The sequence below is a fragment of the Hylobates moloch genome, unplaced genomic scaffold (genome assembly GCF_009828535.3).
Source record: "Hylobates moloch isolate HMO894 unplaced genomic scaffold, HMol_V3 SCAFFOLD_20, whole genome shotgun sequence".
In the NCBI taxonomy this organism is placed as follows: Eukaryota; Metazoa; Chordata; class Mammalia; order Primates; family Hylobatidae; genus Hylobates; species Hylobates moloch.
The window spans coordinates 43,961,164-43,978,248 of NW_026652295.1; the positions used below are offsets into that span (position 1 = coordinate 43,961,164).

General features: G+C 47.1%; 1 protein-coding gene and 1 non-coding gene across 2 annotated transcripts in view; both read left to right on the forward strand.

Annotated features, from left to right (window-relative positions):
* Positions 1-336: 336 nt before the first annotated feature.
* Positions 337-17,085, forward strand: part of LOC116459802 (uncharacterized) — a 34,112-nt gene continuing 17,363 nt past the window's right edge. Inside the window, exons 1-4 of the mRNA XM_058432250.1 lie at positions 337-412; positions 1,580-1,641; positions 2,095-2,224; positions 2,465-2,539. Of these exons, the coding sequence (XP_058288233.1) occupies positions 337-412; positions 1,580-1,641; positions 2,095-2,224; positions 2,465-2,539 (343 nt within the window). The remainder of the gene's footprint in view (positions 413-1,579; positions 1,642-2,094; positions 2,225-2,464; positions 2,540-17,085) is intronic.
* On the forward strand, positions 13,415-13,521 carry LOC116460577 (U6 spliceosomal RNA). The gene has a single exon (XR_004245864.1). It is a non-coding gene; the product is annotated as a U6 spliceosomal RNA (small nuclear RNA).

Below are 17,085 nucleotides of genomic sequence, written 5' to 3' on the forward strand. Positions count from 1 at the left end.
ATCCAGCTACAGTTTTGTTGTTGAAAAAAACAAATGTCATATAACACTTATTTTTTGTAGGTATAATCAAATATTTATAACCACATGTAGCTCTATATAGTTATAATGCAGATTTTCTTTTGCTATTAAGAAAAAAAGAATTATAGCTTCAACTCTGCTAGTTTCGTTTTTGATGATCATCTAAATGAAACCTGTCATTTAGTGACTGCAATTTGGAAGTATCAATAACTGTTTGAAAATAAGCAAACCACAATCTGGATGGGAGAATAAAGCCTGTCCTCCAGGACCGTGGTCTGCTTCTCTGATTACTGCTTGGAGCTGCTGCAGATTCACATAATGGCCCCTTATCCAATGCTCGGGGCAGTGGCTATGAAATCTGGAGCACATTTTGCCAAGGCTGCAGACACATGCTGTATGTCAAACATGCAGTGCCTGTCAAGATACAGTTCTAAAGTATTGTGGCCCCACACCCTCCATGAGATGTGTCAAGAGCATAGAGGAGTGCATGTGGCACCTTCCATGGTGGGTGCAAACAGATCTGTAGCCCCTGGACACATCTGAGCTACTGCATCACGTTGAAGTGGTTATTTGCAGGGTCTAACCTCAGATCGTCTTGCTGAGGAATGGCACACAGAGCAAATATGTTAGAGTGGAAGACAGAAAGAAAGAGAGCGTGGGAGAAAGTTCTGTGCGGGACATAAATGGAAGAAGTTATGAATGTCTTATTTATTCAAGGACAATTTCTAGGCCAATCAAATCAATGCTGTAATAAGGCTAATCTGGTGCCTACTCATGCAATAAGACAATAGTGAGATGTGGGTCCAGTTTTACAAATGCCATAGTAGTGGGCCTTTTTTAAAGCCATTGTTATTTATAATTCATTTACGTATGGAAGACGATGGTTCCTTATAGTTCAAATGACCCAAATCTGGGCCTTTAAAGCCATGCATGATTTATTTGCACAAGGAAATCATGTTTTCTTTGGAGCTTTTCAATGGAGGCATAATTACAGTGTTGCAAATACAGTGCTCTATTTAAGGGTCTGTCAGCATTTCCATAATAAACCTCTATTTTCAGGAGTCCAGAACATTTCCAGAGAGAGAGAGAAAGAAATCCTTCTAAAATATAAGCTTGGTGGGTCCATCCGGGGACTTTATTTTTAATCCAAATCTGTAAATGCATTTGCAACCAGACAGTCTTCTGTATTTGTGTGGTGGTGCCAGTCATGTGCCAAGCGTCGCTGGACCCTGCCCAGTGGGGCTTCAGCTTTAAAGCAGGATCTTCCTGGGAAGCAGCAGCATGCTGGGTGGCTGGCCAGCTCCCTTTCCAGACCCCAGCTGATTGCCAACTTGCATCTCAGCTTGAAGAAAAGAAAAAAATGTTTTTGCTTTTGCTTTTTCTCTCTTCTTTTTCTGTTTAACTTAGGCATATGCTAACTTGGATCTTGAATAATAATAATATGAATAGGAACATTAAGCCTGATTTGAGTGCCTGGTATGTGCCTGGCATTTTACAAATACTTAATTTTTAAACCTTATAACAATCCTGCAAAGTAGAAATGGTTATTCTTGATTTTTAGATGATGAAAACAGACCGAGGGGAGGTAACTTGGCTGGCAAAGAACAGGACAGCAAGATTCGGGTAACTAAGGCAGTAATTGAGATATCCCCACGATGAGCTCCACAATCTTTTGGGAGGCATCTCTCAAGTTGGAGCAGCTCTTTTAGAGGGAATGAGCCTAGCAAAGGTGGATGGACTCAGAGAAGACATAGGCAGGACGCAGAAGGCTGGTGGGAACCGGCCAATCAGGAGAAAATGCCTTGGAGGACATTTAACAACCTCCCAGAGTATGGTTTCATAGGTAAGTGTGATTTGAGTTGAACCTGGATAAAAATACGTGAAGTTTTTGGAGGCTTGCTATGTGGCAAGCTTACATTTCACATGGATTATCTCATTTATTTCCCCATTTTACTAAAACAGAGAATGAGTTTTTATAGAGATTGGATAAAATGCCCAGGATTATATAACGAGGAAGTGGCAGAGTTCCCAGGTCTGGAATCTTGGTTCTTGACCGTTATGCTTTATGGCTTCCAGGGAGCCAGTCTGCCTCCTTTTGGAAGGTACTGTGTGAATGGAGACAGGAAGTTGAAACTCAGGATCCTCCTGCTTTACGTGGGAGATCCTTTCTCCGAATTGCTGATGGATCATTTCCAGGAGTTTGTGTGTTGGCATTTAGCAGAAGGAAAAAGGTAATATATACCCCTCTGGCACAGGGAGGACAACGGACAGGCAATGGAGGCGAAGAGACCACCCTCCGCACTGCGTTTGCAGCCAACCACGGGGAAAGTGTTTTGTAAACTCCTGATCCCTCGTGGGTGGTGCGATTTAATTCTTTTTCCTTCTCTTTTCTGGGACTGCTTTTGGGTTGCTAGTTCCAGCTGAGACTACAAGTGGTAACACACAGCCCAGGGAGCAGCAGTAGAGGAAAGAAGGGTTTTCACTAAGAAACTTTTCTTCCTTCTTCCTGAAGCAAAATCAGGTAACGCTATGGGGGATATTGGTTCCTGAGGTATCTTCCTGCTGTTGAAGCTGCGGTCAGGGCTTAATGTTTAGAGGGAGAGACTCAAATTGTCTTTAGAAAGCAGGATGCACTTATCTTATGGAAAACGACTCTTGGGAGCTGCAAAATCTGTTCAGCCGGGATTTACTGAGGTCCTTCTAAGGGGTCTGTGTTGGGCATTATTCTCCATAAGGGAAAGTGGCTTGACTGGCATGGAAAAGCTGATTAAAGTCAGTGTTGAGAGAAAATGGTAGAGGGAGGTCCCTCCATGCTGCCAAAACTTCCATACTAATTTGAGAGATTGCCACACTAGTCCTCCTGAGAACGGGAAGTGAACTGACCAATGTCTATTTAGAATAAGTGCTATTCATTTATTCAGTCATTCATTCATTCAGCCAGTATTTACTGAGCATCTACTATGTGCTGGACACTGAGATAAGAGCTAGGGATTCAATGGTGAACCAGACAGATGTGGTTTCTACCCTCACAGAACTTAAAATCTAGTTGAGGATAGAGACATTAAGCAGATAATCACACTAATACTTAAATAATTATGACTGTGATAAGTTCTTTAGAGGAAAATACAAGGTCCTGTGAGAACAGATAAAGGAAGGATTAAGTCCTTTACAATGCGTTCAGCTGCAAATAACAGAAAACCCAATCAACAGTGGCTTGCCTAAGTAGGGTTTGTTTTTTTCACATAACAAGAAGTCCAAAAGCAGACATTTGCTGGCATTGGTTCAGCGATCCCAAGCCTCCAGGTCATTTCTTGCCTCTTCCTTGCCATCCTCAACATAATGAATTTCCACCCATAGGCTTGTTGCCTCATGGTTACAGAATAGCTGCAGCAGCTCCACTTTCAAAGACTGGAAGCACCAGGGAAGGAGGTATACTAGAGAACTCTTTTCTCTAACATAATTGTATTTCATCATCAGCAACATTTCTTTCCCAGAAACCTTTCAGCAGACTTTCTGCTACATTTTATTAGCCAGAACTGAGTTTTTTTTTTTTTAATGCAGACTACAGAAAAGACAAACTAGTCAGCGATTATATGTGTATAATGATAAGTAATATTTGTGGAATGCCTCATAAGCCACAATTGTGTGTATTAACTCAGCTGATTCTTACAACAATCCTGGGAGAGAGACAGAGCAATTTTTCAGATAAAAGCATTGGAGTTCAGTTGGGGGACTTGCCCAGAAACACGTGGTCAGTCCCCCTCCAGCTAAAGGTCCTCATCTCACTCTTGGGTGCTTGCATCTCCAGGTTTCTGCTGTGTTTGGGAGAGTGGGATGATCCTGAGCCCTAAATGCAGTAGATTCCTAAGGGGACATGAGGGTTTGCTCGCTGAGGTATTTGCTTAGAGTCTGGAAATGTTGATAGTGTCTCTCTGATGTTTTCCTGTGGCTATCCCTGGGATTCAAAGTCACATGGTAGGAAGGAGACCAGCTGGGAAGAAAGAAGCTTTCTTCTCACGGTGAAGTCAGAGTCTCACAGTGGAGCCTTTGGGGTCCCTACTTGCCAGGATATAAAAACAGGTATAGAAAATCGTGTCTGCTGATGGAACGATGACCTCATTTCCAGAGGACTTTGGAAATGTTGATTTTAAATGTTTTTGAGTAACCCTCCCCAACCCCTGGCACCCCACCTGGGCAAAAAGCAGTGTGTTTAATATCTAGGATAAATGAATGAACATTTAAACCACAGATTCTCACGTTATTTTGAAGGCACCCAAAAGAGGCAGGCTGCCAATCATATGCGACATCCTAGTCTGCTCCCCGCAGCTCCCAGCATGCAGTGTGTGCCCGTCACAGCAGGGTCATGTCCTTGGGTCCTCAGGTTGTTTCACTCTCCTCACCTCCCTTGCTGCCTCTTGTATCTGGGCTCTGAGGTTGTTGGTTGTCTGTTGCTGGGCTGGTTGAAAGTAGAGACAGACCTGCTGGCTCGAGACCATCCTATGAAAATCAGGATGGGCAGGGAGCCCAGAGACGCACCAGCGCGGGGCTCTGCATCCCTGAGTTACGCCAGTGGAAACAAGAGTCATGTACCCTGTGCTGGAGAATGTGTAAAGCTGACACCATTTACCAGATGTTCCAGTGTTTTATGAGTTTTATGAGGCCTTCTGTTAAGTAACACTTACTTTAAAAAAAGCAAAGCTTGCCTGCTCTGAGTGGAAAGTTTTTGTCTTTTGTTTTTTTTAAAAACTCTTTTGGGTGAACTCTGAGGCACCTGTTTGCACAGCAGAGCCCTGGCCTGTGAGGGGCTGCTTGTGGTGAGTGACAGGCAGGGGAGAGGTATGTGGCAGGCAACCTGGTACAGATTTTAAAAGGCCAGAGACCAGAGGCACAGGCTCCTGGATGCAGAAATACACATGCAAACAGGGGCCCAGATGTGCCCCCTGTCACTTTAATACAATAAATATGTTCCTGAAATGTTGAGTACAAATCATGTATTTTTGTAGCCCCAAATATTAATAGGCTATTTCTTTCTTATGCTAGGAATTGTTGTAGAAACAAAAAATTACCATCTAATTAATTTTTAGTGTACTTTGGAATTTTCAAAAGATAGATTTGATTAACCTAACATCCATTTTCATTGCATGCTCTAGAGTGCAGCATATTACAAAGCGGGCATTTATCATATTTGGTGTCTTGAAGATGTCATTCAAGATGGTGAACAACTGGCATGCATGGACAGGCATGAAAAGTTCAATGCAGAGTGCGGCAAACCTACTCAGGGGAAGGTCAGGAAGATCAAGATCTAAATAATTTGATGAGAGAAAGTCAGGAAGGAAACAGTCGCTCTGTGGGAGCAGAGAAGAGTTCTGTTCAGTAGTGTTGAGGAGAGGCCATCAGGAAGGCTGAAAACAACCTGGTTTGGTACCATCCTGTCCAAATCACCGCCACACACAGACAATGGGGCAATGGGGTGTGTTAAAATCCACACAGACCCCTGTCACCTTATTATCCAACTTAGTTTGGGGAGAAGGAGCAGAAGGAGGAGGAGGAGAAGGAGGAGGAGGAGACTCTGTTTGTCCCACAAGTATATTTTGAGTGCAACTCAGTTATGGCCCAGCAACCAACCAACAATCTTTATAATTATAGCAGCACATCAGTGTCTACGGGTTAGAGGTCTTCTGACTCCTTAATTACATGTGTGGATCTCCATCCTTGTCTCTACCAGGGTCCATTGTCTAAAATCAACGCCTTCAATGGGAGCAGGGCTTTCACTGGGCTCTGCTGCATGCAGAGAGAGTAGAAAGGAGCTAAGTGTGGAAGGAAGCACCTCAGGTAACACTGGTTACCTGGAGCAGGAGCACTGAAGAGGGGAAGGCGGGATATGAGGAAAAAAGATCATGGAAGAGAAAAATGTGTGCACTGTATTAAAAGACAATATGTGTGATATCCCATTTATACAGAAAATGTATCTATGTTCCCATATATAAGGAGATAGATGAAAAGATGGTTATCAAAATGTTCGTGATGATTAGCAGGTTAGTGGGCTTTAGGTTAGCTTTCATTTAAAAAAATACTTTCTGGAGTTTGAATTTTTTACAGTATTTATTATTTTAAAATCAGAAAACAATAAAGCTACTTTCAATGCAAAAATAAAAATAGCAAAATAACACAAAGACAACTCCCTGCATTTCAGAGCTCAGGGTGTCTCTCCTCCTCTCTCCCCATGAAGCCTGGCTGCATACTGGAAATGTGGCCTCCAGGAGAAATAAAAGAGGATGCAAGACATGGATCACTGACGCCACGGCTGGGGTTGTGACGTCTTTTTGGAAAACCAGTTGTTGGTTACCAGGTGGATATCTCAGAGCATCAGCACCATCCTTGTGGAAACTAAGCTTGCAGAGGCCCCTGTGATCAGAAGGATTGCTCATATTTTTGCTTTCCAACGGATAACTACCAAGAAGGTACTTATTGTCAAATAAAGTTAGGCTTGTTAACTTCCTGCAGCAAGGGAGAACATACCCATCTCAGGAGGATGGAATGGGGAAGGGCATTTTATAAGCTTTGAACTCATGCTGAATGATGGTAAGGAGGGACTAGGGGAGATGTGGACCTGCTCTGAATTGCATGCCAACATGAAGTGGGGGCAGGTTGGGTATCTCAGCAACTTCTGAGGCAGGAGGAAAGAGACAAAGCTGGAGAAGTCATGGGCAAGGCAATCTCTAAAAAGAAGGAGAATTGTTAGTCAACTTTGCAGCATGGTGTGGCTTTGGGAGAAACACTGATTTTTGTTGGCCTTGCCTCAGGCCCTGTCAAGTCTTTCAGGGATGTTTCTGATGAACAGCGGGGCTGATTTTCGTTTTCCCTCCCTGGGGCCCAGGGCTAGCTGTCATTGCTGGAGAAGTGGTTAGTGGTGGTGAGGGTGATGGAGACTGCTGCGTCCACAGTCCTGGCTGGGAAGGGTCAGGGTGGAATGCATGGAGCTTTGGCTGCTGCCCAGGACTTCATCCTTCATGGTGTTGTCAGGCATTGGAAGCCCGTGGGAGTGAGGAGAAAATTGCTCATCAGGTTCCACAGGGCAGGTCCTGTACCCAATGACATAGAGGCTTCTGGGGACAGATGCCCATCAAATCAACTGAAGATGCCTCCAGGCCTCCCGATAGGTGTTTGAGCCCTACCCCTGCTGTGCAGAGGCTGGGAAACTCCTCAGGAATCCTGCCTGACTTCCTCTGATTCACTTTATTTTCTCCATACCTCTGTTTTCTCTTCTATGAAGATGGGAAAATCATACCAACTTCTCTAAGTAAAGCCAGGATGGCTTCGGGGGCAACCCAGATTATATTCTCCAAGAACTCCTAAGTTCAAAGAGAAAGAGGATGCAGAAATGTGTACGTCTTAATGCGGGGTGAGCTCTTATTCTGTGGTCAGAAACACACAGTGGCCCCACTGACGATGGCGCCTGCCTGCCTGACGTCCTTGTGGAGTTATGATGGTGGCTGCCGCTTACTTTTCTTCCCACCCTTTGCTTACCCTGAATGACAACGTCTTCAGGATGATACCCCTGAACCGTGGCTTCCTCCTGTCTCAGACACGCCTCTTTTTCTCCCTGTTCCTATGGCATCCACCCCTAAATTTGCCCTGGCCTCATTCTCCCAGGAGGAAGGTGGAGGGCAGGAGGCAGAAGGGCCCAGGATGGAAGGACTCCGAGTCTTGGTCTTCTGACTCAGGCCCTGAGGCTACCTTTGTGGCTGCACAAAATGACAGGCACGGCCTCCGCCTTAGTGGCTGGCCCGGACTCACTTTGTAGCAGAGGGTCAGGACTGGCCCTGTAGTCTGCTCATAGGACCTGGCTGTCACCCATTCATCCTGACCGCGTCTGCGACTGTGTATGGAAAACAACAGCAGTCGCTTTAACAGCAAAAGCAACAAACACACAGCAAACGGGACCGTCCCTGTGCTCCCAGGTGGTGGGAGGCAGATACGGGAAGGAGGACACATTTTCCTGCGATATTGAATAAGATGAGCAGTGGTTATTTTGGGCCAGTCTCCAGCAAGCACTTGGAGAGCGCCTCAGAACTGCAGATGAAGCCCCGGATTGACTTTATTGGGTGATTTCAGCACGGCCAAATATTTGTAGTGTAAAGAAATCATAAAACGTGCTGGTGGTCCGGGAGCTGGATGGGGTACAGTCTGTGCATATTTGAGATGACTGTGACTTGGTGACAGGCCTGTTTGATCCCCTCACCTAGAAATAAGTTAGGATCCGCCACAGAAATAAATTAAATGAAGATGGCCCGGAATCCATTTCCTCTGCCGGTCCGTTTTCCCCGCTTATCTGGAGAGATCAGCAGTTTTTTTGGCCTCCAGGTGCGATCTGTACTGAATGATCACAGTTGGGCTTTCTCTCCTGCGTTGGAAGCCTGAACTGGCTTCCTTGCCACCCGCCTGCTGCGGAGGACAGGGGCCCCTGTTAGTGATTATGTTCGCCGTTTGTGTAGTCTGCGGCATGGGCAGTAGAAGGCTGATCGGTTTGCTTTAATTAAGCTTCAAAAGAGAACCCAAGCCTCCATCTTATCTCCTGTTTGCTCCTTAATTCCCTCTCCTCGGTCCCTGCTGTAGGTGGGAAACGGAGCTTGTGGTCAGATGGAGGGTGGGACCCTCACGGTCTGGGTGAGCCTTGCCTTGAGAATGAGTTTCTCTGAACTTCTTCCAAGGGAACTCTTTTCGAATGTTCTCTGATTTCCACAGGGAGCTAATTGCCAATGACCTTTTTAAAAAAAATCCCCTTGGGTGTTTCTCAGTGCAGGAAGAAGGGGTGGTGGGGAGGGAGAGCTGCGGCCGGCACCGGTGACCCCACCGTCTGAGAGCTTCTAACAGGGGGCGAGTTTGCGCAGGCCCCGTGGAAAGCCCTCAGTGAGGCCTGGTGAAAATAGGCCCCCCGTACTTTTGTAGAATTTTCCTTCTAAAACTAACATGGGGGCCGCAGCAGCAGCTTTTTGTCCCAAGTAATCGCCGGATGGATTTTTTTTTTTTAACCAGCTTCTGTGCTCCTCAGAAGGAACATTTGTAACCATGCATTCTTTATGTGGTCTTCGATTAATAAACAGGAACCCACCTTTCTAGACCGATGGGGAAACAATTTTTTTTCTGTGTGCTGCTCTTGTGTGTAGGGTCCATGAATGGGGGCTTTGAGAACTTGTCCTTTCGTGGCCAGATATCAAAGTGCTGCTCACACATACAGATTGACCGCCTCAAGGTGCGGCCCGGGCCGCCGCCCGCGTGGCCGCCCACTGCGCTTCCACGCTGGCCGCCTGGTCGGGCCGCAGGGCCAGACTTGTGATGACCCAGTTTTCTTCCCTGGGATGAACGCCGACCCACCAGGAAGAAGGGGGAGACCACCAGCAGCCATTCTCCACCGAGTCCTAAAATAACCATATTTATATTGACTTGTAGGGGCTCTTTTTTGTGGCATTCCTCTCCCATTCACATCCCTCGGGGAAGAGAAAGTTCATTTTTAAAGATTTTCTGGCCTCATGTTCTTCCCTTTCTTTTCTTTTTTCCCCTCAGCTCCTCTCTCCTCCTCTCTCCTCTCGCCTCCCCTTTTCTCTCTCCTGTCTCCCCTCCTCTCTCCCCTCCCTTCCCTTCCTCTCTCCCCTCCCCTCTCCTCCCCTTCTCCTCTCTCTCCCCTCCCCTCTCCTCCCCTTCTCCTCTCTATCTCCTCCTCTCTCCTCTGCCCTCTCCTCCCCTTCTGTCTCCCCTCCTCTTCTCTCCCTTCCTTTCCCCTTCTCTCTCCCCTCCTCTCTCCCCTCTCTTCCCGTCCCCTCCCCATCTCTCTCCCCTTCTCCCTCCCTTCCCCTCCTCTCTCCCCTCCCCTCCTCTCTTCCTTCCTCTCCCCCCTTCCCTCCCTTCCCCTCCTCTCTCCCTTCCCTTTCTCTCTCCTCTCTTCTCTTCCCTCCCCTCCTCTCTTCCCTCTTCTCTCCCCTCCCCTCCTCTCTTCCCTCTTCTCTCCCCTCCCCTCCTCTTCTCTCTCCCCTCCTCTCCCCTCCCTTCCCCTTCTCTCTCCCCTCCTCTTTCCCCTCTCCTCCCCTCCCCCTTTCTCTTCCCTCTCCTCCCCTCCCCTCCATTCTCCCCTCCTCCCTCCCCTCCTCTCCTCTCTTTCCTCCCTTGTCTTCCACTCCTCTCTCCCCTTCCCTCCCCTTCCCTCTCCTTCCCTCCCCTCCCCTTCCCTCCCCTCCTCTCCTCTCCCTTCCTCTCCCCCTCTCCCCTCCTCTCCTTTTCCCTTCTTTCCCTTCCCCCCTCCCTTCCTCTCCTCTCCCCTCCCCTCCTCTCCCCTCCCCTCCTCTCCTCTCCCTTCCTCTCCCCTCCTTTCCTCTCTTCCTTCCCTTGTCCTCCTTTCCCTCCCCTTCTCTGTATCTTCCATTCTCTGTTGTCCTTGGATGCTGTGTCCTTTCTTTCCCACATCACAGACTGGGGTTCTCCCAGAGTCTTCTTCCTTGTGCTGCCTCAAGCACTGAGCTGTGGCTTCAGGGAAAGGAAGCAGGCAGCATCAGGCTGGGCAGTAGAGATCACAGTCAGGTTCCTCCAGACAGAGCGGCATCTGAAGGGCTGGGACTCTGTCTAGGATTCCTGAAGCCCGAGATTAGGCTGGTGAAGACGTGAGCAACAGCCAGGAAGACAAAGGGCAGCAACGTAGTAACCGGAAGTGTGTATCCTGAGCATTTTGGTAGTACTGGGTCCTCTGGAGGGCTCTCCTGTCTGGCAAAGGCGTCTCCTGACCTTTGGCTTCAATTTGATTTATGCTGGGGACCAGCTTCAGAGTACCTATAAGCAGCAGCATTGGCCATGACCATCGACTCGGAGAGGGGTGAAGAGGCAGGAGTGTCCCCATTCTGTTCCCTCTTCCTTCCTCTCCTTCTCCCACCAGTCCTCCTACCCTTGTTCTGCTGTCTTATTCTAGAAGACCTGTAAGGAAGGTAGAGGTATGGTCATCTGGGTTAAAATCTTGACAGGTTAAAAGTAACACTTGCTCTGCTACAGTCTTCCAAAGCTTCTCGAGAAGCTCTTTGCAGAGGTGAGTGGTGAGGAGACTCTCAGGAGTAGTCAGGGTGGGGTTTGTGGCAAGATAGGGGCTTAGGCTGTCTTTGCTGTGATTCACACTGTTCGTCGTCCAAGGTGAGGCAGCTCAGGGGGCTCTCACCATGACCTCTGCAGCTGGAATCGAATGAGATGGGACCCTTGGGTCTCCTGTACCCGCATATGTTGGCAGACAGGGAGAGTGCGGGTTTGATCTTCATAGGGAAGAGAGGCTGAGTGGCAGGAATGGGAAGTTTTAGGAAATGGTGGAGGGACTAGTACGGGAATGGGAAGTTTTAGGAAATGGTGGAGGGACTAGTACTCAGCTCTCTCACACTCCTGCCCCCAGAGTGCCCAGAGGCCCCCGGCAGACACGCTGTGGGTGGGATGGGGAGCCCTTGTGCTCATGCTGCAGATGAACACACTGAGGCTCCCAGTTGCAGCATGACTTGCACCTTCAGAGTGTCGCTGTCCCCCAAGCTGTGCTTTCCCATCTGCTCCCCCAACCCCGGGTACTCAGGCCTTTGCAGAGGAAGAAACGTGGGTGGGCCTGCAGTGCTGGTTGTGATTCTTAGCAGCCCTGATGGTTGTCCAGGGGATATCACCTGCCCAAATCTCACATAATTCCTACCCCTCTTTGTAGGGACAATGCCAATGGGAAATGGGAGGAAATGATGGGAGTATACACTCTGGCCCCAGCAGGGCAATGGCTGTAGGCTTAAACGTCCTTTGCACAGGGTGTGCCCTGTTTCTCAAAGCTTCCATGCTGATGGTGCCCTGTAGGAATACCCCACCCTGTCCTTGGCTGGCTGGGACGGTCTCCCTTCTCCCCCCCTCATGCTCTCAGGCATCGCCAACACTCTCAGGAAGCAAGAAGACTCCCCTCTCCTTTCCCTGATTTGAAGGAAACAAAATTGGTCCATGGGCACGTGCCCAGGCCACAGGGCAGTTTGGAGACTTCTTGATAAGGGCCCTGTCACATGGACCACCAAGCTGAACCCCCAGGGAGCCAGGAGGTGAGAGTCAATTACTGAGGGGCTTGGAAGAAGTGAGAGCAGGTCCAAGAAAGCAGGCAGCAGGAGGGGAAGGGCTGTAATTAAGTAGCCACAGGCCAAGGTGCTGAGTCTGTAGTTTTTAGACTTTGAAATACTTTTGTTGTGCTAATGCAGGTGCTGCTGGGGGTGAACAACTGAGGGGCCTTATTGTGAGAGGAGTAGCTTTGGGTATCTCTTTGTTAGTCCACGGCTGAAACACCCCAGAATTAAGTCTCAGAGTAAAGCAAGTCCTCCACTTGTCAAAGTGACAGTTGAAGGTTCTGGAAGATGAGGCCAATTCTGCTTTTCTGTCTTGAAGGAGGGCAGAGGTGCTGGTCTCTGTGAAGGGGTGGCCTATCCAGGATCGTATGCTGGGCACTGTCCATAATGCCAGAGTGGAGCCAGCCTTGGAGGAGCTGGCATCTCCTGCAGCATTGCTCAAAGGGATGTTTGCCTTGCCTCTCAAAATATTTCTTAGAAAAGGGGAGTTTCAAATAAATTTGGAAAACTCTACATTCTGCCTCTCTCTCTTGGATGTTTATCATGCTCTTTATCATGTTAAGGTCCTCAGAATTCCTAAGGGAAGGAAACCATTTTAACTGTGTTCAGCTCAGAAGGTTCTAGCATGTCTATCATAGGACCGAATTTACATAGACCCTAGGAAACAGCCTCTAGGAAACCCCCTTTTAAAAGTGAAATACTTCTCTGGTTTGGTTTTTGTTTCTGCAGGGGTGAGTAAAACATTTAGGGAGGGGACTGTATCACTGTATGAGACACAGTCCCTACTCTCCTCTTGTTGAAGAGGCAACACACAGCTCCCCATACCCCCAGATAACCAACCAACCTTGAGAGGAAGGTATGGGGAGAGATTTGTTAAAGAATCCAAAATTACAGCTAGTTAAGAGAAATAAGTTCTAGTGTTCTGTACCACCTTAGTTAACTGTCATATAGTTTCAAACAGCTAAGAGGAGGATATTGAATATTCCCAACACACAGAAATGGTAAATGTTTGGGAAGATGGATATATTCATTACCCTGATCTGGTCAATATACATTATACGTATCAAAACATCATCATGTATCCCATGAATATACATAATTATTATGTATCAATTAAAAATAGAATTAAATTTAAAAAAGAAGAGAGTAGGTTGCTGGGGGTAAGGAGCTAGGGCAGGCTGAGGGTGGGAGTGGAGACCAGTAGGAGAAGAGGGAAAAAGAGTGAATGTTGGGGTTGAGGAGAAGCAGGTGAGGAGGAGTAAGGAAGGAACGAGAGACAAAGAGGGCCCAGGGTGCTTGCTTCGGTAGCACATATACTAAAATTGGAAGGATACAGAGAAGATTACCATGGCCCTTATGCAAGAATGACATGCAAATTTGTGAAGCCTTCCATAAATTTTAGGGGGAGACGGGGTGGGGGGAAAGTGAGGATGGTTAATGCGTAGCAAAAGAAAAAATTGAAAGAATGAATGAGACCTAGTATTTGATAGTACAGCAGGGAGACTATAGTCAATCATAATTTAATTGTACTTTTAAAAATAACTGAAAGTACATAATTGGATTACATGTAGCACAAAGGATAAATGCTTGAGGGGAGGGATACCCCATTTTCCATGATAGGGTTATTATGCATCACATTCTCCTATCGAAGTATTTTATGTAACCCATAAATATATATACCTACTATGTGCACACAAAAATGAAAGATTACAAAAAAAAAAAAGAGCCCAGGTGCAGGAGGAAGGCTGCCTGGTTCTGTCCTGTCGCCAGGCTCAGGTTCGCTTTAGCCCTCCCTCACTGGGTTCTTCCGGTCTGTGGGGAGCAGAGAAGTGGGGCCCTGACTGAGAATTCTCGGGTGAGGGTGGTGTGGGGATGGCAGTAGCTGTTTGGTCCCTGTGCGGGCCTAGACAGCCAAGCGTCAGTGCTCCCTCCTCCTCTGGGGACACTCTGTCCCTTGCAGTGATGCCAGAGAGGTGTAGGGTCAGTGGAAGGGGGTTCCTCTAATCTGTTCATGGTCCATTAGCTGAGGGCAGAGGGCAGAGGGAATGCGACTCTGGGCCCCGTTTTGTAACTGGCTGAAGTCTGACTGCTCACCGCTCAGAGGTAGAAAACAGAAGAAGAGAGATGTGGAGAAAGGAAAGCAACTTTATGAAAATGCTGGTGGTTGGGGTATGGCCAAACTCATGCCTTTGGAAGATCATTCCAACTTTTTAGGCCAAGGGAAGGGTTTTAGGAAGGAAAGCGTGTGGGAATAGGCAGGAGTAGTGAAAAAAGGTGCAGGTCCGCGTGTCTGCTCTGTGGCCATCTCGGTAATGGATTGTGGGGAGGTCTGAATCGCATCAGACTGACTTCGGTCAGGCAGTGGGGGGCTCACCGTTCCTAACTCTTCCTGAGTGGGAGGATCCTGCAGCTGGGTCTCTCTGCCTGGTTTGTTTCAAAGTTGGTCCCTGGAATTTCTAAGCAAGCTCATAATTAGACAAGCGTGCACGGTGGGAAAGGAAGAAGCAAAGAGTTTCAAAAGTCTGCCTCAAGGCTGAAAGCAAGAAAGGAAAAAAAAAATGTTTAAATGCATCTTGAGGCTGAGATACTGGGTTACAAAGAATTCATCACCTGGGGCCTATCTTATGCTCACAATCTCCATGGCCTCAGGACGGGCATGGGGCCCAAGAGTGCCACTTGTGAGGGCCAGTGTGTATCCCTGATCTGTGATGTGTTGCCGTGTGCCCAGGGGAGGATGTGACACATGCAGGCATGTTTAGGGACACAGCTGCAGCCAGGACTAAGAGCATTCTTGGCTGCTGCCTCATGGCCACCTTAGCAGCTGCCTGGGTGTTTTCCCGCAATTCAGGTGTGACGCTGATGTTGGGAAGTCCTAGTGGGGAAGAGCCACCCAGGGCCTCCTGTGCTCCTTGGTCAGCCAGGCTCTGTTCTGTCACCATCTCCAGGCCTCGACCCGCATCAGGCTCGGCTTTAGGGAGCCTCACTCAGTAACCTGTTTTGGCAATTGGTCCAAGAGGCAGAGCAAATTTTAGAGCCAGGGCTCAAAGTCAAATTTATTTCAATTTATGAACGTGTATATGAGGATAAAAAGAAGAGGTGTAGGTGGCGAGCAAAGGCAAGGGAGAGGAAGGGAGGAGAGACGAGGAAGTACTCAGGTGGACAAGGGCCCACCCTAACCAAGCAACTTCCTTTCTCATCATACAGATTAGAGGGGAACAAGTTTTGGCTGTATTAGAAAGAAAAAAAAAGGAGAAGTAGAAGAAGAATTTTTTTTAAGAGGTAAAGAAAGCAAGCCAAGAAATTACTTAAAGGCTTTCTGAAGGCCTCATAGCTCATACTACTTGTTCCAAGTTATATAAGACACAGGGGAAGAGTTACAGGAAACATATGACAACTAAGCAGAATTCCATTCTATAATAATATTTTTTTCTCATATAACTTCTTTAATCTAAGGATCTTAAAACACTTCACAAATTTGCAACAATTAAACCTCATGGCATAGCTGTGGGAAAGAGTGTTGTTTTGCTCATTTTATGTGTAAGTGAGCTACAGCCCAGAGCGTTTGAAAGAAAATGTTTTCAGAGCCCACCAATGAAAGTGGCCTGGGTCCGGGTCTCACAGAAAGCCTGGGCTCCAACTGTGAACATCCAGGGAACTTCTGCTTCAGGGGAAGCTCTGCTTCTAGGAAGCGTCTCCCAGCGGCCGGCGCCTCAACAGGCAGACAGCAGATGGTAGAAAACGGTCAGCTGGGAGAAAGAAAGGCTCTGGTGGCTTACAACAAATAAATAAGCAAATGCACAAATAAAGAAATAATAAACATATATAATAAAATATAATGTATAATAAACATTTTTAAATAAAAATATAAAAGTTACAGTTCACTAAAATTTTATTCTTCTTTGTGTCATATTGTTCTCCTTTTGCTGTTATATGTATGTGAAAAAACAGCCATTCAGAATTTTTTTTTTCCCCATAATGAGAAGGAAACTGGGAGCTGTCTTTTTCCGGGGTGGTGAGACCATGGGCCTGTGTGCTTGCGTGTGAGAGGACAGGGGAAGTGAGGAAAGGGGAGAAAGGCCTGTGGAGAAGAGGACAGTTGCCTTCTTCACCTCGGTTGAAAGAGCCCTGGAAAATACTGATCTCACATTTCCCTCAGAATGGTAGAAAGTATGAGAACTCTGTTGTGGCCTCAGGAACCAGGTCTGGCAGGTGGTACAACGTGCCGGGCTGGCAGCTATGATGGGGAGAGTGGATAGTTTGACCCCAGCACAGCCGGGGACAGCAGAGCAGCCCACCTGCCCCACCACCTCCATCTGTTACTTGGACAGTTGATATCAGCACACAGGAAAGGCTGAGAGGAGAAACAGGGCCTCTCTCCTCAGCAAGCTTTTCCTTCAAGTTGAGATTTTCCTTCCCAAGTTATGCTTTCCACAACTAAGGATGCCTTGACCCTTCCTGAGGGTCTTGGGCTAGAAGGAGATAAAGGCCCTAAGGGGTGGGAGGTGCTGTGTCCTATTTTCCTCAATGCCTGCAACTCACTTGATGTCTTTGCCCCTCAATTTCTGCATTTGAAAAACAGGAATAAAGATATTCACCTCTAAACAAACTCTCGAGGATATTAGAAAGTCTCTTCTTTCTTCTTTCTTTCTTTCTTTCTTTCTTTCTTTCTTTCTTTCTTTCTTTCTTTCTTTCTTTTTCTTCTTTTCTTTCTTTCTTTCTTTTTCTTCTTTCTTCTTTCTTTCTTCCTTTCTTCTTTCTTTCTCTCTCTCTTTTCTTCTTTCTTTCTTTTTCTTTCTTTCTTCTTTCTTTCTTTCTTTCCTCTTTCTCTTCCTTCCTTACTTCCTTTCTTTCTTCCTTTCTTTCTTCTTTCTTTCCCTCCCTCCTTCCCTCCCTCTCTTCCTCTTTCTTTCTTTCTTTCTCTCCTTCCTTCCTTCCTTCCTTCCTTCCTTCCTTCCTTCCTTCC